This window comes from Ictalurus punctatus, chromosome 1 (genome assembly GCF_001660625.3).
Source record: "Ictalurus punctatus breed USDA103 chromosome 1, Coco_2.0, whole genome shotgun sequence".
NCBI lineage: Eukaryota > Metazoa > Chordata > Actinopteri > Siluriformes > Ictaluridae > Ictalurus > Ictalurus punctatus.
Genome location: NC_030416.2, coordinates 38,426,543 through 38,449,067, shown reverse-complemented (window position 1 = coordinate 38,449,067; position 22,525 = coordinate 38,426,543). Strand labels below are relative to the sequence as shown.

The following is a 22,525-nucleotide window of genomic DNA, read 5'->3' as shown; positions in this document are numbered from 1 at the left end:
TATATATATTGTATTATTAATGAAATGTTACATATTTCCTGTTCATTACAGCCAAATTTGTGAATAAAATGTTAATAATGATTGGATTTGTGTTTGATTTTATACTGATTTATAAAATGGTGTGAAATAATTTGAATAATAATAATAATAATAATAATAATAATAATAATAATAATAACAACAACAACAACAACAATAATAATAACAATAATAATAATAATAATAATAATAATAATAATAATAATAGTTGTTTTGTTTGTTTTTTTAAATCACCACAGCAAAAAATATTTTTAACAACATCAAACCTGTTGGGAAAAAAAACAATAGAAACCATCACAGAAATTCTAATGGTTTCCACTACAGTAATGTAATGTAATGGTTTCCACTACAGTATATACCATTACAATACAATACAAACCATAAAATAAAATACCATTACAAACCATCAGCTAACCATTCAAAACTGGTCCTTAATGGTAACCACTAGACATAACATGCCACCAGTAGAAGGTAAGAAATTACCAGTAGAGACCCACAGGGACCATTAGAGTTTCCATTAAAACCAATACAATTCCCATTATAACCATTATAAAATCTATGAGGGTTTCTGTTGTGTTCTGAAGTTCCAGTACAAAATATTACTCGTAGGATCATCTGCTGTTTTGGAGAAATGACTGATAATAATTTAGTCGTGCACTAACGCAGAAATTATCACAGTCGTATTTTATGTTTGTGTGTGTGTGTGTGTGTGTGTGTGTGTGTGTGTGTGTGTGTGTGTGTGTGGTCAATGAAGGCAGCTGGTGTGATAAAGGTCATAGTTTTAGGGTTTAAGACCATCTGGCCCTCTGAGATTAGCATCTGACTGATGTAGAAATGTTTGACTCAGTGCTGCAATAAACAGCCATAAATACTCCCCACATTCTGCTGTCCCCGTCCCCGTCCCCGTCCCCGACTCTGACCGGCCAGTACGGTTTATGATGGCTTGGCGCTGCTAGGGCTCGGTCACACGCCGTGTGAAGTCATGCAGGCATGTCATGCAGTTGTGATAAAAACTCCTAAACTGCTAAATCAATGAGGCCAGGCGCTAAAAAAAGAACATGGATGTTTCTGGAAAGTTTGACTCTTTAATATTGCTCACCAATTGTCCAAAGTCCAATTCTTTTTTTCCTCTCGTCATCTGTGTGTGTGGCTGCTCTGCTGTACCAGGTGTCTGAACGTGTACTACTGCAGTAAAGAGTGTCAGAGGAAGGACTGGAGTCTTCATAAGAAGTTCTGTAAGAAGCTGCGGGTGGTGGCCATAGACAGGCTGGTAGACTGGCTGGTACACACAGGTGAGACTGAAAACGTGTTACATTCGCACAGGTGAGACTGAAAACGTGTTACATTCGCACAGGTGAGACTCTGAAAACGTGTTACATTCACACAGGTGAGACTCTGAAGCGTGTTACATTCGCACAGGTGAGACTCTGAAAACGTGTTACATTCGCACAGGTGAGACTCTGAAGCGTGTTACATTCGCACAGGTGAGACTCTGAAAACGTGTTACATTCGCACAGGTGAGACTGAAAACGTGTTACATTCGCACAGGTGAGACTCTGAAAACGTGTTACATTCGCACAGGTGAGACTCTGAAAACGTGTTACATTCGCACAGGTGAGACTCTGAAGCGTGTTACATTCGCACAGGTGAGACTCTGAAGCGTGTTACATTCGCACAGGTGAGACTCTGAAGCGTGTTACATTCGCACAGGTGAGACTGAAAACGTGTTACATTCGCACAGGTGAGACTCTGAAGCGTGTTACATTCGCACAGGTGAGACTGAAAACGTGTTACATTCACACAGGTGAGACTCTGAAGCGTGTTACATTCGCACAGGTGAGACTGAAAACGTGTTACATTCGCACAGGTGAGACTCTGACACGTGTTACATTCGCACAGGTGAGACTCTGAAAACGTGTTACATTCGCACAGGTGAGACTCTGAAGCGTGTTACATTCGCACAGGTGAGACTCTGAAGCGTGTTACATTCGCACAGGTGAGACTCTGACACGTGTTACATTCGCACAGGTGAGACTCTGAAAACGTGTTACATTCGCACAGGTGAGACAATGAAACCTAGGGGTTTCACAAAGGTTTTATTATCAGTTCACACCAGTTGGGTCATGTGAGCATCACGTCAAGCCCTCAGTCCATCCACACCGGTCACATCTCAGCTACTCGCAGCAGAAACAGAAACAGCTGCACACTTGGATTTTACTCTGTCTTGGCAGATCGTCAGGGTATGAGGAGGTGAATTTATATTTCTGCCTTTAGAATACGGTGCTATCCCATAATGCAACGGGACAGGCGCGGAAGAGCTGTCAGAATCGGTGCCATGTTGTGTAGTACGTCCGGATTATATCCGTGCTCACCACTGATACTGATCAGTACGTACAGTATCACCGGACCAGCAGTAGGTACTGAATCGAATGCAGTAGGTTCTGTCACAGTACGCGATTTCAGACGCAGACAAGCTGTTTGACGTTTAACAATTAATGGCATAAATCTAGCTATCAGAAACCCTGACTGATAACCACACCCCCTCTCAGCCACACCCCTTTTCAGTCTGTAACTCGTGTTGCCTCTACATAATTATATAAGCGGAAACTATTCATGCACCACAGCTAAATGTTTTTATTAAACTGTCCTGAAGTGGGCGCTATCACCACACACTGGATGTAAAGCATGGGAGGATGGGAGTTCACACTGCCTTGTTTGCTCTGTTAATTTTGTCTGTAACAAAATTTGTGTTTTTTAGTTGTGTTTACAAACAGTGACATCTTTGTAGTCTGTATAAAAAGTGTAGTTTTGGGATTTTGATGGTTTCCTACGCTAGTTACGCTTCCCTAACACACTGCAGTAAAAATACATCAACTCGGACAATAAAACATGGAATGAGATGCTTCACTGCTGCTGTCAGTGTAAACTGAAATGCTTTGAGTCCAATAAGCATATCCACAAAAACACATACAGCGCCCTCCACTAATATTGGCACCCTTGGTAAATATGAGCAAAGACGGCTGTGAACAATTGTTTTTATTGTTTAACCTTTTGATCTTTTGTTTAAAAAATTCACAAAAATACTCTGCTCTCATGGAGATCAAACAATTACAAACACAACACAAGTTTATCAAAAAATCTTTGTTGAATATAGGTGTGCAACAGTTATTGGCAACCGTATGAATTCATATGAAACTTGGAAAAGGAATTTGTTCAGTTGTTCAACCATGACTTCCTGTTTCACAGGGGTATAAATATGAGGTAACACACAGGCCAAATTCCCTTAGTCATTCATACCAATGGGTAAGAGCGAGGAAAATATTAGATGTGAAATTCAGGCTATTAAATTAAAACCAGACAGTATTATAACTAACCCTGTAGATGATAATGTAGCAATATCAGATCAATGTTTAGAATGTTTTACTCCCCTTAGAGAGAACAAACTAGCTTCATTAATCTCTTCAGCAAAATCATCAACTTGCATACTCGATCCTGTACCTACATGTTTGTTTAAACAGATTTGTCCTGGAGTAACTGAACCACTTTTAAATATAATAAACTCTTCCCTTAGCACTGGCTGTGTACCTAAATCACTTAAATTAGCAGTTATTAAACCCCTGATTAAAAAACCTGACCTTGACCCCTGGAGAACTGCAGAAGTTAGTTGTGTCTTGGGGTCAGAAAGTCTCCAAAACTACAATCTCAAGTCACCGACATCACCACAAGGTATTTGGAAGAGTTTCAAGAAAAAAGCCTCTACTCTCATCCAAAAACACACTCGAGCGTCTTCAGTGTGCAGACACTGGTGGTTTGGTGTATAAATGAGTTCGTGTAAACATGTAAATGCCTACGAATCCATCCATCCATTTTCTGTATGGATGCCTGGAACCTATCCCAGGGAACCCGGGGCACGAGGCAGGGGACACACTGGACAGGGTGCCAAAGCATCTCAGGGCACAATCATAAACACACACACACACACACACACACACATACACACATACACACACTACGGACAATGTAGAACCAATCAGACCAAATGGTTTAGTATAAAGCTCATTTCTATGATTGCTCCTTCTCCGCTTCTTTGTGTTATTATAATAATTAGGATTTTTTTTTGTACTCAAACACAAATCATTACTGGTATATCGATAAAGCAACTGGAACATACTGGATGTGTTGATTGTGTGTGATCTATATAAAATCTGAAACATGTCTGTTTACAGTCATCTATTCAAATCTATTGTGTCACTGTTTTTATATTTTAGGAGACCTGCCCTTCCCCACAGAAACATGGCCTCGTCCTGCTAAAGAGGTCCGGTGCTGGGATGATTGGCTCTCCATGCAGGGCGACCTCACAGCCCGGATGGACCCGATCCTGTCTGGGAAGAACATGACAGACCTCTGGATCAACGCTTGCCGGCCACGCCCAGATGAGGCGGAGCTTCGTGAATCTGTGTGGCGCGTGTGTAGCGAGTTCCTCTCACGTCCACTGACGATAGGTCTCGGAATTCGGATGTTTTGTCTGGACCCGTATTCCCGACCTCTCACCATCCACCTGGTGGGGGCTGGTCATAATGAGACCCTGGGAGCGAGGACAAAGGATCTGGATGAGCTGAGTCGTATGTTCCCTGGACATCAGGGTCTGGAGGTGGTCATGGTGGGGCCAGAGGTAGTGAAAGGGCCGATTATGAGGCCTCCATTAAGGGCGTTTGGTCCACGAGGAAGGGTCTACATCAGCGCCTATAAGGGTCTGTACCATGAGTTCTGGGAGGAGCTTGTGGAGAAAGGAGAGGCAGCCAAACCAGACCTTGTGGTGGGGTTTCATCCAGGTACACACACACACACACACACACACACACACACACACACACACACACACACACACACACATTCAGAGTGTAGATATGAAGATACCAGTGTGTGGACCTGAGTGGAACCAAAGTGCAGTAATGGATAAACCAGTGATGCTACAAAGATGTGATGTGGTTTAGGACACACTGTGACTCTAGGCCACGCCTCCAAATGTTTGAAGGTGGAAATGTAGCAGTTACACTTTTTATTGACTCGTTTATTTACAGATGTGATTACACCTCTTAAAGGAAAGCTTTGGTCTTGTTTTTTAGTTATTTCCGGTGAGAAGTTAGCTGATGTGTGTTGCTCAGGGACGTCTTGCTGTTAGCTCCTCAACACAAAACTACTTTTCTAGTTTTCTTTTCATTTTCCAGTGACGTTCAGTGTCATAGTAATGAGAAACCCAGCGTAGCACTGGTGGAGACTTTGGAGCAAACACTGGACTCAAAGTCCCAGAATGCAATGGGGTTATATGATGCAGCTCTGCTAGTTAATGATGACGAGTGGGATGGCTTTGAAGGGCTTTGATGTGTCTGAGCAGAGGGTAGAGATGAGGAGGTGAGAGAGCTGGACAGACTAAAGGACTAAAGCGCCACTGCATCGTTGTCTTTAGGTAGAGATGAAGCAAGCTAAATCCTACTGCATCACTATCAGAAGGTAGTCGAACTGCATTGTGGGTAATGTAGGAAATCACTAATCAAAATGAAAATGGACCAGCTCAGAATTTCATTACAGAATAAATCTTGGCCATCACATGGTATTTTTACAGATCAGTATGCAAATGAGTGGATTTTGCCTTTATTACTGTTGTTTGGAGTAAATATGCAACGGTATTTATGGAAATAATTTTGTATAAGATAGACTTTTAGCAACGCTACTGTCATAGATTCAGTCCGAACCATAACATCATCAGACACACAGCATTCAGTGTAAAGCTGTAGTGAGATGAGGAACACTCCAGAGTCCCCGGTTCGAGCCTGAGCTCCGGTTCACAGCGTTATCTGTGTTTCACATGAATACACACTCAGACTCTCTCTTACACACACACACACACACACACACATATACACACATATATACACACACACAAACACACACACAGATACACACACATAGACACACACACACACATATATACACACACGCACCTACACACATATATATATACAGACACACACATGCACACACACACACACACACACACACACATATATATATATATATATATATATACACACACACACACACACACACACACGTATATATACAAAAAATGCTGTAACTCTGCATGTAAATGATTTGTGGTCACAGGTGGACCAATCATCCAAGTTTAATACTCAGCACCATATATACATTTATATATACACACACACACACACACACATACACACACACACACACACACACGTCTAAAATTAAGTTTTACATCATACCCATATCCATATATTCATGAAAGCCAATCAGATGTAAATTAATATGCGCCTTCACAGTACAGCTTATTTACATTTAGCTCCGTCCACAAGAGTGTGTGTGTGTGTGTGTGTGTGTGTGTGTGTGTGTGTGTGTGTGTGTGTTCATTGACAGCTTTACTGTTGCTTAACACATTAGTGGGATCTTGACTACAGCAGCTGTCAGAGGTATCGCTATCACAGGCAGGGATATTAGACATATTAGGGGCGTGGCCTAAACACGGTTTCACACAGAGAGTCGCGTGATTGGTTCAGGATTACTCATTATAACAAGCGTTTTTTTCCTCACCATTAAACATTTCTTTGTTTTTGCTTTTGTTTCCACTGAAGTCTGTTTACAGTGTTTGTGTGGTGTTATTAATCAGAGACAAAAAGGTTTGTGTTTTTTTAAATAATAAAACAAACAGTAATATTCTTATTTAATTTGTGGCTAGAATTGTAATGCTTGTAATCCTTTTATGACAATTTATGTAAAAATATGTATTTTTTCCCCATAAACACATTTATATGAGCACAGAGGAATAAATATCAGCCGTAAGAACAATATTAATATGAATAGGTTTCTATGAAATGAACAGGATGTGGATAAAAGAAGTCCCTTTATGTGACTGTTTCCAGAATTAAGCACAGCTGGTGTAAACTAATCCCGACTGATCTCTATCAGTTTATACATGTTGAGCATCAGTAGCTAGTTCAGTTTAAATGGTTGTAATTTTGGTCAAAGTTATTGATGACTCATTTGATGCCCTTTGGGGGTGTGTACTAAATTTGAACCCAATTGAACATCATTTGTTAATGAATAACTGCAGAGTAAAAAAAGTCAAAAATACACTAAAAATACACTTTCTTTCCCCCCTCCCCTCAGCAAAGACAGCAGAAGACCCAATTAACATGTATTGAATATGACATGAATGTAATATGATTGACAGTTGCATGTGTGTTTTGAGCTCTCCTATATTAACTGACACCCTGGAAGCCCCGCCCCCTTTTAGCAAAGTGATTAAAAATGTCCTGTTCTAGTCAGCGCAGATGTGTTCAAGCAGTCTGAGCAGCGAACGGCCCAAATATCCCGAATCACAAGTGGGCCTTTTTAGGCAGAGACGCGTAGTGAATATGGCCCAAATATCATTAAACAAATGTGGGCCACCTTTGGCAAAATCGTGGCACATGCGGCATTGCTATGGTTTGCTTGTGGCCCAAATCTGGCAAACAGGAGCGGACTGCCCAAGTGCCAGCGTTCCACGCTGTATGTGGGCCGGATGAAAGCGCCGGGTGTGGGCCGGATCTAAGCCACAGCGGTTTTGTTATCTGGCGTGTTGTGTGCTTTTGTTGTTGTTGTTTCCAGTTACACTGCATTCCCTCCTTCAATTCACACACAAACACCTTGTCTACGACTTTCTCCACAAGCTGCATAACCGTGTCTCCGTCAAGCTACTGTAAAGTTTGTTGAGAGTGGAGAACAATGTTTAACACTATTGACTGTCATGGAAATAATCAAGTCCTGTTTCAAAAGAAAACATTAGCATACTGAATCAGATTTAAACCGTTTCATGGGTGCTTTAAAGCACATACAGTAACTCCAGAATTAATGACCGTGTTCACGAGAATGAGCAAAAATCACTGTACAAAATAAACTTTACACATTACAAATAAATAAATAAACACATCATGAATAAAATATCATTTATTTAGATAGGAACCTCTTTGGAAACATATCCCCCCCTCAGGAAGCATGTCAGAATGACTGACACTTATATATTTTAAAGTTAATGTCACAGAGACAGGAGCAACTGCGTACAGGTGAAAATGAATCAGATAAACACATATAAAAAATACCATTAAACACAATCAGTGTTACGATTAAATCTTTTTAAACATCTACAACATTTCAAATATATTCAAAAATGTTTGGAAAAAAATGTTTGTTTTACGATAAAGATAAAAGTACGTAACATTTCTCTATGTTTAAGCTCAAATTCCGGTATATTGGGTCATTTTCATAAAGGGTGCCAATAATTCTGAAACGGAGTTGCCCAAGGGAATGTAAATACGATGGTTATGGAGTGATGAGTGTCTCTAGCCATGATAACACATCTAATCACTGTTCATACTGAATGATAATCATTAACAGTTACAGAAGGAATAAAACACTGACACTGGAGACTCCTTCCATAAACATGACATAAACATCTCCTTAAAGAAAACTTCACACATCAACGAGGACATTTTATAATCTGTTTATTATCAGTGGAGCGTGCGCTGTACACGTCCCTGTGAACGAGCCGTTACTATGGAAACCATAACGTATTAGAACTGGTGCATTAATATAAACCTGCGCTACTGTCAGAGCCGCTGTTATAGAGAACTCATCACCACCTTCTGACCAATCAGAGCGCAGGATTCACAGTAATGACCTGGACTGTGTGTTCCACAGGGTTTCATGCGTCTCAGGGATTGGGAGAAGGATGGCTGCCCACACTGCTGCTCCTCAGAGATTACAGCATTCCCTCAGTGTTCACCATGTACAAGTGAGACACACACACACACACACACACACACACACACTCACACACTCACACACACTCACACTCACACACACACACACACACACACACACACACACACACTCACACACTCACACACACTCACACACACATACACTCACACACACTCACACACTCTCACACACACACTCACACACACTCACACTCACACACACTCACACTCACACACACACACACACACACACACACTCACACACTCACACACACTCACACACACACACACTCACACACACTCACACACACTCACACACACTCACACTCACACACACACACACACACACGCACACACTCACACACACACTCTCACACACACACTCAGAATTAAACAAAAAGTATAGCACAAGAATTTCAATGTTTTTTAACTTCTTCCTAATGCTTAATTCTCTCTCCCTCAGTGATGGGGAGTTGAAGTATTCTGTGCAGATCTTGGTGGAGTTGGAGATGGACATTAAAGGCACTGGGCCGAACCCTTTCAGTTCCCAGAAGCCCGAGCAGGTGCAGTCGAGTCCCAACAAAGAGCCGAGCTACTGCAATGCCTTCTACCTTTACTTCCAGGGCCTGCTGGAGGACAAGCAGGATGAGGACTAGAACCTTCAGACACCTTTAACCTCGTATCTCCTGACTGGAGCACAGATGAATCCAAACAAAACATGTATAGGAACTATCTAAAACTACCACATAAATCTCTGAGGAACCTTTAATGACAACAGAGAAACTCAGAGGAACCTTCAAACTCCAGATAAATCTCAAGAGGAAACTTTAATCTCCACAAAGTCTAAGTCTGCTTAAATATTCATAAACAAGATCTGGAGAACATTCTTTTTCCACTAACAAGGTTGAGAGAGCCTTTAATCTCCACAAGCGTGCTTAGGAAAACCTTTGATCTCCATGGGCATTCTGACAGAAGCTTTCATTTTTCATCTAATCTCTATAAATAAGTAGAATCTGTAAAACTTTATCTCCTATGGAAACTCCTGTGAAATCTCCTGAAGAACTGTAAATCTTCAAAAAGACGTTTTGCAAAATGTTTCATTTCTGCAAATATGATATCAGGAACCTTTAGTCTCCCCAAAAAATCTCTGAGGAACCTTCAATCTTCACAAACAAACTCTGAGACTGTTTCAGTATTCAACCCTAACAAGGACCAATGAATCTTTCGTCTTTACAAACAAGTTTCTCAGAACCTTTCATTCACACTAAGAAGAATATCAGCAACCAAGCTCTGAGCAAGCTCCTGGAGAATGTTAAATCTTCAGAAAGAAGTTCTGAAAACCTTCGATTTCCACAAATATGATATCAGGAAGGAACCTTTAATCTCCACACATGAATTACACTCTGAGGAACCTTTAATCTTCAAAAGGCACGCTCTGAGGAACCGTTAACTCTCATGAGCTTGAAGGAAACTGCAGATCCAGTGTTTAATCTGAATGGTCCACTGAAAAGATTTTCAGCATATAGATGTTCTCGGTACACAGTGATGGGGTTGATTATAGAATTTCTTCTAGAGGAAAGACTGTTTAAAATGGACTGATGTCTGTTTTTCTTTTTCCTGAATCAGTGTTTTTACTCTGAAACGTGTTCTTCAGGTGTTCGGGTTCTTTAGGTTGATTAATCATCTCATTAAGCTCCAGTATTAATCTGCGCTGCCCTCTAGTGGGCACAATGAGTAGCTGCACATGTTATAGATCATGTTTATGTGTTAAGTCAGTCTCGTTCTTCTCTCTCATAACTTTTTTTTTTCTCTTTCATCCCTCCATCACATATAGTCCATTATATAGATTAAAGCTGTTTACATCACAGCGCTGCTGAGTTCTGGACTGTGATTGGTCAGAAGGTGTTGATTAATGTTCTATAACAGCAGCTCTGATAGTAGTGCAGCTGCAAATAAACGGATGAAAAGATGTGTAATTGTTGTTATGGTGAAGCTTTCTTAAGTAAGGAGATGTTTGTTTAATATGTATGGAAGGAGTCTCCAGTGTCAGCGCTTTGTAACAGTCAGAGGTAAAGCTGTAATTAAACTAATTAAGATTTCTGACATCTTCAGGACAGAGTGTACACTTCTTTACGGTTTCTTGGCAATAAAAGAGAACGGAGTCTGTTTCTGTCCAATTAACTCGAGATGAGGGAGTAAAGAGAGGGAATAAAGAGAGAGAATAAAGAGAGGGATAATAGAGAGAGAGAATAAAGAGAGGATGGTGAGAGAACATGCTTATAACTGCTATAACGTAAGTAAGAACAGGAACTAATTTCCCTGTTGAGAAAAAAATAGAAACCCTTAGAGTTTGTATTGGTTTTAATGGAAACTGTAATGGTCCTTGTGGGTCTCTACTGGTAATTTGCTGCCTTCTATTGGTGACATGTTATGTCTAGTGGATACCAGTAAGGACTAGTAATGGTAATGGTTTTAATGGTTAGCTGATTATATGTAGTGGAAACCATTAGAATTTGTGTGACGGTTTCTGTTTATTTATTTATTTGTTTATTTTCAGTAGGGTTGTTTCAGCGACATTAAATGGATAAAAAGTATGTTGTGTTGTTATTTTAGATTTATTTATTTTAAATTGCTGTGATATAAGAGGAATAACCCCGAGAGGATAATCACCACCACAGCCGGTGATTATTCCTCACATGTACATCTCAGCTCCATGTGTGCCCCATGTGTGCTCCATGTGTGCTGGGTGTGAAGGACGTGTTCAGCTCCTCTGAAATTTCCTGGGTTAGCGTTAATGTCAGTGATTCTCGCGCGCCTCCTCTTATATATATATATATATATATATACACACACACACACACACACACACACACACACACACACATTTCCGGTGATTTAGAGCTGTAAAGAGCTCGTGGTGTTGGTCTTCACGCTGATCACCCGAGACCCCCGGAACCAGAAGACGGGAGAAGGTCGGAGAAGGTCGGAGAAGGTTGGAGAAGGTCGCGCAGAAGGATATAAACCTCACCGAGTGTCTGATTGCGTGTAGAAGTAAAAGAAGAGATTAGATATCTGATCGGAGGAAGAGAAAGTCGCTCAGGATGTCGGACTGCAGCAGGTAAGAGTTTACAGAAACTTCATTTATTTCATCACGATTACTTTTAGTTCAGTTTCAGCACGACAGAAAGAAGACGAGGCGACACACACGCACACACACACACACACACACACACACACACGCACGTCTGTCCTGAGTTATACACTACTTCACTCATGCTTCATTTAAAGTGAACAATACTAAATGAACACTTTCAGGGGATGGAATGAGGTAATAAACACGATAAAATCACATCATGATAAAAGCTTAACCTTTAATGATATACTTTATCACATGACCACAGCAGACATCTCCATTCCTCTGAAACGCTTGTCTTGTCCCTCACATTAGTCCAGAATAAAGGTCTCTTGAAGACAGCTGTTCTTACATTACGTACTGAATGGGACAGATGTTCAGCTCGGAGCTGTGTAATACAGTATTATGAACTCTGGTGGATAGACAGCGTTATAATGTGACACACAGTAAGTGATGTGAAGCCTGGAGGCGGAGTGTAGAGTCCAGGATCTAGTCCTCATAGAGACTCTATTACTTTATTCATGTGGTGTAGTTTTTTGAAGGATCCGTACAGTGTAATGTGTGTGTTTGGGGTGAAATGGCTGAACAGCAGCTGCCTACCACACACACACACACACACACACACACACACACACACACACACACACACACACACACACACAGACATGGTGTAACAGGTGGCAGGGCCACCATGAGGCTACAGTTGTATTTTTAGCCCCAGAGCTTCAGCGTATGAAGAGGCTGAGAATGAGGATGAGGATGAAGACGAGGATGAGGATGAAGACGAGGTTGAGGATGAGGATGAACATGAGGTTGAGGATGAAGACGAGGTTGAGGATGAGGATGAAGACGAGGTTGAGGATGAAGACGAGGTTGAGGATGAGGATGAAGACGAGGATGAGGATGAAGACGAGGTTGAGGATGAGGATGAAGACGAGGTTGAGGATGAGGATGAAGACGAGGATGAGGATGAAGACGAGGTTGAGGATGAGGATGAAGACGAGGTTGAGGATGAGGATGAAGACGAGGTTGAGGATGAGGATGAAGACGAGGTTGAAGATGAGGATGAGGTTGAAGACGAGGTTGAGGATGAGGATGAAGAAGAGGTTGAGGATGAGGATGAAGACGAGGTTGAGGATGAGGATGAAGATGAGGTTGAGGTTGAGGTTGAGGATGAAGACGAGGATGAGGATGAAGACGAGGTTGAAGATGAGGTTGAGGATGAGGTTGAAGACGAGGTTGAGGATGAGGATGAAGACGAGGTTGAGGATGAGGATGAAGACGAGGTTGAGGATGAGGATGAAGAAGAGGTTGAGGATGAGGTTGAGGATGAAGACGAGGTTGATGAGGATGAAGAGGTTGAGGATGAGGTTGAGGATGAGGACGAGGTTGAGGATGAGGACGAGGTTGAGGATGAGGACGAGGTTGAGGAATGGTACTACACTCTCAGAACATTAAAATATCAGTCACTTGCGGTATACATCGAGGATGATGTTTGTTATTCCATCACACTGTTGTCTCCCTTGCGCTACAGTATCCACGTGGTCAGGATTTAATATGATCACATTAAGGACTGCACTGAATACTTCACCCTTTAATACTGTACCCTTTAATAATACTGCACTGAATACTTCACCTGTTATTCGTACCGTGTTCTTCTCATATCGCTGAGACAGTGTGTGGGATATTTGCTCGTTTGCATTGTGAATGAAGTGTAATATTAATAATACTGGATGGGTTACAGTCTGCTGTAAACCAATAAACCGTTTCATCACAAGAAACACACTTTATCCAGACACCAGAGATGGACGGAGGAACTGAAACTCTCACTCAGTGAAATATTGTTAGGTAAAAAAAGCAAGTTAAATATTTATCCTGATAACTACTTCAGTAAGAGTTAGAATGTATATAGATTAACAATAGTATATAGTCTATCTGTCCAGCATTATATCCACTCCTGCTGCAACCTGCTGTTTATTCACAAAGGTAGTTGACGTAATGTCACGTGACTACGCGCTTCTGCCATCACGCACCGGGGCTTCAGCAGGCTTTTCCATCACTGTGTGAAGATGTGTGGCTGTAAAACCTCGGAGCTTCGAAAACACCGACAACATCTGGTTTACAAAAACTATAGCAGCGATAAACTCCACAATAAACTGTATTTATTTATCCTAGTCTCACAGAGAGGGGGAACAGGATGTGTTAGTGTTGTTTCTCTCATTTTAATCTTCTCTCTCACTCCTGTCTCTCTCTCTCTCTCTCTCTCTGTCTCTCTCTCTCTCTCTCACTCACTCTCTCTGTCTCTCTCTCTGTCTCTGTCTCTCTGTCTCTCTCTCTGTCTCTCTCTCTGTCTCTCTCTCTGTCTCTCTCTCTCTGTCTCTCTCTCTCTGTCTCTCTCTCTGTCTCTGTCTCTTTCTGTCTGTCTCTCTAGTTCTTCAGAGAGTAAAGTAAAACCTCTTAGTTTCAGCACTCAGAAGGAAATGTTTGAGAAAATGGAGGAATCGTTTAAATTCTGTGCCAGATGTGGGAAACATCCCTCACAGGTGACCAACACACTGAAACGCTGTGCAAGGTGAAACAAACCTCTTAATATGATCTATTTTTACTATTTTTGCTTTTAAAATTGAGAAGTAAATTACATTTATTATGCATTTACTATACGAACTACAAGTAACACGAGCAGCTTATCCCCTGCTAGTGTGAAACTCTGCACTTTACAGCATTTTAATATATATTGTGTTTTATAATCTCATTAATCCATGCAGTTAACTCTACTTGTTAACTGGCTTCATTAATTTGTGAGTCGTTCTGTGTTTACAGCCGTGTCAGGTTAGCGAGCCGGAGAGCCAGCTGAGTAAGACAACCATTTCCAGGTGTTTTTGGATTTTGTCTCTCATGGCTTCTCTGTCTGCAGGTGTTTGAACGTGTATTACTGCAGTAAAGACTGTCAGAAAGAGGACTGGTCTCTGCACAAGAAGTATTGTGCACAGCTGCGTATGGCCGCAGTAGACAGACTGGTAGAGTGGCTCGTTTATCGAGGTGAGGATGAAGAGCGGTTACATAGACTCAGTAGGGCAGATGTAGAAACCCCAAGGAGGAATTGATTTGGGGGGATCGGGTGTTGTTGAGGATTGGGGATAAATACTAGATAGAAGGTACAAACTGTCCTGCACTTATATACAGGGTGTTACGGTAATCTCCAGGCGTTTGGAAGATGCTGTTTGTTTGTTTTGGTTAAGATGTAGACACTAGAAAACCTTTAGGAAAGTAGAAAAGCACTTGGTGGTTGGTGAGCTACAGTTTTTCGTGTGAGGGGTGTAACCTCTCTGTTTGGACTCTTCTCACCGACTGCAGGAGAACATAGTGTATTTACTCATGTTCTGATTAAGGTTAGATTTGACTCTTCATAGCAGACCTATTTAATGTTTTTTTTTCCTGTTTCCATCATCTCCGTAATGCATTATAACTAATTAACTGATGTTAACTACAGTGGATATAAAAAAAGTTTACACACCCCTGTTAAAATAGCAGACTTTGTGATGTAAAGAATGAAATGAAGATAAATCTTGTCATATCTTTTTCCGCCTTTAATGAGATACAGCAACCAACAACATTCAAGTGAAAAACAAACAGTAACCTTTCAGCGGGAATACACAACTTAGAACAACTAGGATGTGTAAGTGCACACTCCCCTTTATAATGTCATGTGACTGTGCTCAGAATGAACCAATCACATTCAATCTCATCTTCAAAAGTAATTATCATACAGCTGTCAATGAAATTATTCTGATTAACCCTAAATAAAGATCAGCTGTTTCTGTAGGATCTTGTGTCATCTGACTTCTGAAGCCATGGTCCACAGAAATCTGGGGTAGGGAGCTAGAGGAAAGCCCTTTCTCACAAAAAACATCCAAGCTCAACTAAATCACCCCAAACCATGTGGCAGAATGTGTTATGGTCTGATATGTTTAGCACAAAACAAGTCAAGCTTATAACCTAAAGAACACCAGACCCACAGTGAAGCATGGAGGTGGTAGCATTATGCTATGGCACTGCTTCTCTTCAGCTGGGATTGGGGTTCTAGTCAGGATAGAGAGAATCATGGATATCTCCAAACACCAATCTATTTTGGCACAAAACCTGTAGGCCTCTGTTAGAGAGCTGAAGATGAAGAACAATTCCACTTTCCAACACCCAAAGCACAAATCTAAGTCAACAAAGGAACGGCTTCAGATCTAAATCCTATCAACAGCCTGTGGAATGACCTGAAGAGGACTGTGTACAGGAGATCCCCTCAGAGTCTGATAGCGTCGTGGAATTCTTTGAGCAAAAGGTTAAAATAAAAGTGGTTCGTGGGTCTTGATGTCAAAAAAAGTAGACTTTATTAATTCAAGACCAAAGTCATCACGGTCTGCAGAGCATCCAATCATACATATCCAGCACAGGCTTTTTATACACTTCTGAACTTTATCTCGTCAGACAGAACTTTCCCCGTTCTTCTTTTGGTCAATCTTTATTCGGTCACCACTATTGTTTCTAGCTCTGGAATATTCCACTATAACGTTCTAATGGTGGTGTGAGCACAGCCAGCTTATTTAAAAAAAATAATAATACAAAAGATAATACTTCAACACAAAATCAACATGAACATACACTGATCATTGTTTAATGACCGTTTCATCATAAGTATTAGTGAAATAAAAGTTTATTATAACTATAATGTGCTTATTTTGATTAGTTTGACACTGATATACTTTATTCCTTGGTTATATGAAATGATTATTCTTTGATTGATTAAGACTGATTAATTGATTGATTAAGTATTGATTAAGCATTTTTCTTATTCTTTTTTCCCCCTGAAACATATTTAATTCTTTTGCATGTTCTCCGGTTTCCTCCCCCAGTCCAAAGACATGCATGGTAGGCTGATTGGCGTGTCTGAAGTGTCCGTAGTGTATTCAATTCAATTCAATTGTATTTGTATAGCGCTTTTTACAATAGACATTGTCTCAAAGCAGCTTTACAGAAATATCAACACGGTATACAGATATTAAAGATGTGAATTTATCCCAACTGAGCAAGACACTGAGTGGAGACGGTGGCGAGGAAAAACTCCCTAAGATGTTTTAAGAGGAAGAAACCTTGAGAGGAACCGACTCAGAAGGGAACCCATCCTCATCTGGGTAACAACAGATAGTGTGAAAAATTTCATTATGGATTTATGGATATGTATGAATGGGTGTGTGAGTGTGTATGAGATTGTTCCCTGTGATGGATTGGCACCCTGTCCAGGGTGTACCCCATCCCATCCCCCATGCTCCCTGAGATAGGCTCCAGGTTCCCCGGGACCCTGTAGGATAAGCGGTATAGAAGATGGATGGATGGATTTTTAGTTCTTTTTGACTTATTGGATGCTATATCACATTAAAGGTGGAAAAAGTTTTCACATTACAAAAAAACTAGCAATTTTAATAAGGGTGTGTAGATGCTACATGCTAGGTGTAATACTGCACAAGAGGAAGGGAACACAAACACCCAGAAATTTGACAGAAGAATGAATATGTTCATGTCACCACATTGACACAAATAGGAAGCCATTTCTCCAGGGGAACGCAAGGCCAAAATAATAAATAAAACCCAACACTAACTCCACAAATAAACCTGCCTTCCCTAACAAACTAAATAAAACCACAGAAAAGAATCTCTATTCCCTATCTAACACAAAACCAGGGGCAAATTGGTGAGAAATGAAATGACACTTACCCCCTTCCAGCAGTGGTGACCATAGACAATAGATACACGAGAGAAACAGACCAACTCAGTCCATATTCAACAGCTACACAGTTTCTCTAACATATAGTATTATATAAACAGATCAACTAAATACAGAACAAGGAGAAAGGTAGTCCACAAGCTTTTATAGCCCAATTCCATGAAGTGCCATGCCCATAGAACTCAGCACTCAGCACTCAGCCGGGTGATGGCTCCACCTAGTGGGAGGGAAGACAGACAGTCAGACAGACAGACAGGACAATACATGGCACTGAATACATGGTGCTCTTTAACAGTATACTTTTTATATCCACTGTATGTTTGTCTATCTATAGCCAAGTCTTAACCTCCTGGCAGAATCAACCAGGCTTTGGCTTGAAATATCCTGGTAGTTAGATCTCATCAATCATCACAATTGTTTGAGTGGAAAATTTGAATTGTGGAGTGTGATTGGGGCATCACTGTAGATCTTGTTATGTCTCACATTCTGTGGATTATCTCACCCAATAGGGGACCTGCCTTTCCCTACAGAGGCGTGGTCTAAACCTGCTAAAGAGGTCCGGTGCTGGGATGATTGGCTCTCCATGCAGGGCGACCTCACAGCCCGGATGGACCCGATCCTGTCTGGGAAGAACATGACAGACCTCTGGACCAATGCCTGCCGGCCACGTCCAGATGAGGCGGAGCTTCGTGAATCTGTGTGGCGCGTGTGTAGCGAGTTCCTCTCACGTCCACTGACTATCGGAATGGCAATGAAGATGTTCGGTCTGAATCCGTATTCCCGACCTCTGACCATCCACGTCGTTGGGGCAGGCAACACTGAGACCCTGGGTGCAAGGACAACAGGTCTGGATGAGCTGAGTCGTATGTTTCCTGGACATCAGGGCCTGGAGGTGGTCATGGTGGGGACAGATGTGGTGCCGGGGCCCATCGTGAGGCCTCCATTAAGGGCGTTTGGTCCACGGGGAAGGGTCTACATCAGCGCCTATAAGGGTCTGTACCATGAGTTCTGGGAGGAGCTTGTGGAGAAAGGAGAGGCAGCGAAACCAGACCTTGTGGTGGGGTTTCATCCAGGTACACACACACACACACACACACACAAACTTACTGTGAAATTATTGGACTAACTGGTAGCATTTCTGATAATTGTGGTCAGACGCACAACCAGACATAATAACCAGGGGCCAGATTATATTCATTACACACAAAACAAACAAATGTCCAAAGCAGATAACAAACTAAGAATAAGTAATGTGACTAAAGCTAGGAACAGGGCCTGAGGGACTATGAAACAGGAAGCATGGAGACACAGCTCAGAACTTTAGTGTTAATGCATAGTATAGAGAAATATATATATGAAATATATATATATATATATATATATATATATATATATATATATATATATATATATATATATATGTAAGCATAATAGTAACATTATATAATAAATTATTTGGTATACCATACAACATTTTTGGCATGGGAGTTAGGAACAACAAAAATGAAACCGTTTATTTTTTTATTCCCGGTGCACAAGTCAATCAAACCTTCCTCCACATTTTCTCTTATTTATGATGTGAAAGTGAGATTTCGTGATCCTACATGCTTTACCATGGATCTCTCCAGGTGAAAATTTGTGTAGTGTGCACACAGCGATGTTTACCAATGACTGAAATATATTTAAGGATATTAAAACTACAATGTCAAAATTTGACAATGTGAAGGGCTTTCACAGTCCCTCATACAGAACTACATCTGAACACAACAACCTTGAATGTAACTTTTATAATATATAGGGCTCATGTTGTCTACAGCCTGAAGAGTTTATTCTTTAGGGACTGAACTCTCCTGGTGCACCTGTTCAGATTCGATCTAATCTAGGAGAGCCCATTTAAAATCACCTTTCACCTTGTAAACTGCTGAAATCTTGTGATGTTTTATGTGATGTTCCCAGGGAATTTACTACTTTAAAAGTCATCAGCATACAGAGCAAGTGCAGTAGCTACACTCTTATCACACACCACTGGGTGTATTCTGATGTATAATCGCCGAATGTGGCAGAACTACAAACTACATTTTTTAAAGTTATTGACAGATGTTTTGCCCTGTCCCAGATGTGTAATTGAGTCTATTGGGATATTCCAAATTCCAAAAAATTGCTGTAATCTTGTGCTTTTTTCTGTGATATTCCTAGAGGATTGACTACATTAAAGTCAACAATATACACACAAGTACAATAACTATGTTCTTATCACACAAAAGTGGGTTTGTTCTGAAATATTGGCAATCAAAACAAGATACACAGAAGCCGTACATGACATTATTAGAAAAGAAAGTCTTTTCAGATACGTGCTCGTGTAAGTATAAATCAGTCCTAAGTGACTTTGTGAGTCAGACAGATTGAGCTTGTTGAGGCAGGAGGAGTCTGTTTACCAGAGGAGTCGTGGTCTACAGACAGGCTGGGTGAGAAACTGAGCCATCAGCAGGATCACTCTCAGAGACTAGAGCCAGAGACTCTTGGGAATACGATCAAGTAGCTGGATCATTTGCTGGATTCTTGAGGTCCAGACTAGGATGATCCTTGGTGGACACAGGGTCCCCAGCCTGGGCAGAGCCAGGTACTGCTGTGGTCTCACGGTGAAGACTACATACTCTGTAACCACTGAAGTGGTGACCCAGGGTTAATGCTTTATGTTTGCGTTTGGAGGTTTTTGGGGTGAAATCCCAGTACCACCAAGTTGTCATGGTTGTCTCTTTGAGAATGGACTGCTCAATCATAACATATCCAAATGTGAAGCTCTTTGGATAGTAATGTTTAAGCCAGGGCAGAAAGACCTAGATCCATACAGACACAAAGCATTGTGGCACTTGATGGCCACAGAAGATTCATCTGGGAAACTATGGATCAGGAAATTATATAGGACCCAAAGCTAACCCCTGTGGCACTCATAATAAACAATTAAAGCCTAGACAAGACCTTCTGAAAGTCTGCAGAATGTTTGTTCTACTTTAGTACAGTTTAGTGTTTTGCATTGTCCTGGGTCTGATGTATTCGATATGTTCTGGGTATAGAGTTTAATTCCAGGCAGGGAATGACAGATGGATGGTTGCCAACACTGCTGCTGCTCAGAGACTACAACATCCCTACCTTGTTCACTGTGACCAAGTAAGGAGAAAATTAATGACTAAAATTCACTATACGTATTGTAAATGTGTCATGAAGTAATGACTGAGAAATTCCTTAATTCTCTCTCCCTCAGTGATGGGGAGTTGAAGTATTCTGTGCAGATCTTGGTGGAGTTGGAGATGGACATTAAAGGCACCGGGCCGAACCCTTTCAGTTCCCAGAAGCCCGAGCAGGCACAGTCCAGTCCCAACACTGAGCCGAGCTACTGCAATGCCTTCTACCTGAACGTCCAGGGCCTGCTGGAGGACAAGCAGGATGAGGAGGACTAGAATTCACCCTCCTGTTTTAGTGTGTATTATTCAAACAATCTGTGATGTAAAATGTTTTATTAAATTGGAGGTTTAGGGTTTACATCTGGACTGAGTTTTTTTGTATAAGTATTCACTCCCCTTGAACTTTTCCACATTTTGTAGTGTTACAACCTTAAACTGAAATGGACATCATTGGTATTTTTTGTCATGGATCTACACAAAATAGCCCATAATAAGCAATATAGTTTGGAAAATTATTTATGAATAAAAATGGTAAAGTCTCATGTGATCTCAATACACATCTGTTCCCCAGAGTTTGTTAAAGAACCAAACAGTATCATGAAGACCAAGGAGCTATCAAAACATGTTCTGGAAAAGTATCAATCAGAGAGGGGTTATAAATATCCCAACAATAAATCCCAAACAATAAATCCATTACTTTTTAAATGGTTATAGGTGTTGATCAATGATATATTTCTGTAAAGCTGCTTTGTGATGATGTCCATCATTAGAAGTGCTATACAGTACAAATAAAATGTAATTGAATTCATCTTCATCAGACTTCAGTCCCCCAGCATTACTTTTTCAGCAATAATTCATTTGAATTGGTGTAAAAATATTTTCTACATATTGTTTTGTCTTGTATTATTACTGACTCTAGGATACACATCAACACACTCGTGTCGGACGTTGTTTTTGATCAGTAGTTATAAAATAACACGTGATTTAGGTCACATCTGCCTTTGGTTGAATCATGAGGGTTTTTTTCATGAGATTTTCATCAGTCGAGAAATATTTCTCATGATTATGCAGCAATGTGACTTGAAGTCTTAAGGAAAGTGAAAAAGTAAATAAATAGAATGTTAATTATGTTTGAGATGAAGTATAAACATGACTTACTTCCTTTTTCTTGTCTTAATTCTTTTGAAAAATCCATACCCATCACTCTTTTTCTGCATTTGTTTACCACTTAAAACTTTTTATGACACTGTCTTTTTTTTTCTACATTTGGCTAAATAAGATGAAAAATCTGTAATATTCACAGTGCCCCTCAACACCCTAAAGGTTTGTTCCTGTGATAGAAGGTTCTAGGTAGAACCCTACAACAGGTTCCTTTTCAGAAAGGGTTCCAGTTACAACCTCTGTAGAACATGGCTTTGCGTGTTAAATCTTTGTTTCTTTTTGCTTCCACAGAAAACAATGTTTAGTTTAGGGTTTTTTGTTTGTTTGTTTGTTTGTCTGAATCTTTGCTTGGAATATTCCACTGATATAATTTAATGAATCACTAGCTGAAAATGTCCTTATGTGTAAAAAAATGACT

At 40.7% G+C, this 22,525-nt stretch overlaps 2 protein-coding genes across 3 annotated transcripts in view; both read left to right on the top strand.

Annotated features, from left to right (window-relative positions):
- The window catches only part of LOC108263122 (putative protein MSS51 homolog, mitochondrial), a 12,912-nt gene extending 2,623 nt beyond the window's left edge, over positions 1-10,289 (top strand). The window contains exons 4-7 of the mRNA XM_053684840.1: positions 1,207-1,331; positions 4,308-4,871; positions 8,797-8,890; positions 9,322-10,289. Of these exons, the coding sequence (XP_053540815.1) occupies positions 1,207-1,331; positions 4,308-4,871; positions 8,797-8,890; positions 9,322-9,514 (976 nt within the window). The 3' untranslated portion in view covers positions 9,515-10,289. The remainder of the gene's footprint in view (positions 1-1,206; positions 1,332-4,307; positions 4,872-8,796; positions 8,891-9,321) is intronic.
- A 1,432-nt stretch (positions 10,290-11,721) lies between these two features.
- Positions 11,722-21,765, top strand: LOC108276074 (putative protein MSS51 homolog, mitochondrial). Of its 2 annotated transcripts, XM_053684842.1 has the most exons (6): positions 11,725-11,976; positions 14,423-14,563; positions 14,906-15,030; positions 18,274-18,837; positions 20,839-20,932; positions 21,027-21,765. In XM_053684842.1, the coding sequence occupies exons 1-6, from the start codon at positions 11,960-11,962 to the stop codon at positions 21,220-21,222; spliced, it is 1,137 nt and encodes a 378-aa protein (XP_053540817.1). In that variant the 5' UTR covers positions 11,725-11,959; the 3' UTR covers positions 21,223-21,765. The 2 variants fall into 2 exon arrangements, with proteins under 2 accessions (XP_017343015.1, XP_053540817.1); XM_017487526.3 differs by lacking the exon at positions 14,423-14,563 and having other exon boundaries at positions 11,722-11,976.
- The last annotated feature ends 760 nt before the right edge of the window (positions 21,766-22,525 follow it).

Excerpts from the sequence above, each read along its gene's own strand:
- LOC108276074 (XM_053684842.1), top strand. Across the intron at positions 14,564-14,905 it reads ACACTGAAACGCTGTGCAAG|GTGTTTGAACGTGTATTACT; the intron begins GTGAAACAAACC and ends CTCTGTCTGCAG. Across the intron at positions 18,838-20,838 it reads TGTGGTGGGGTTTCATCCAG|AGTTTAATTCCAGGCAGGGA; the intron begins GTACACACACAC and ends TTCTGGGTATAG.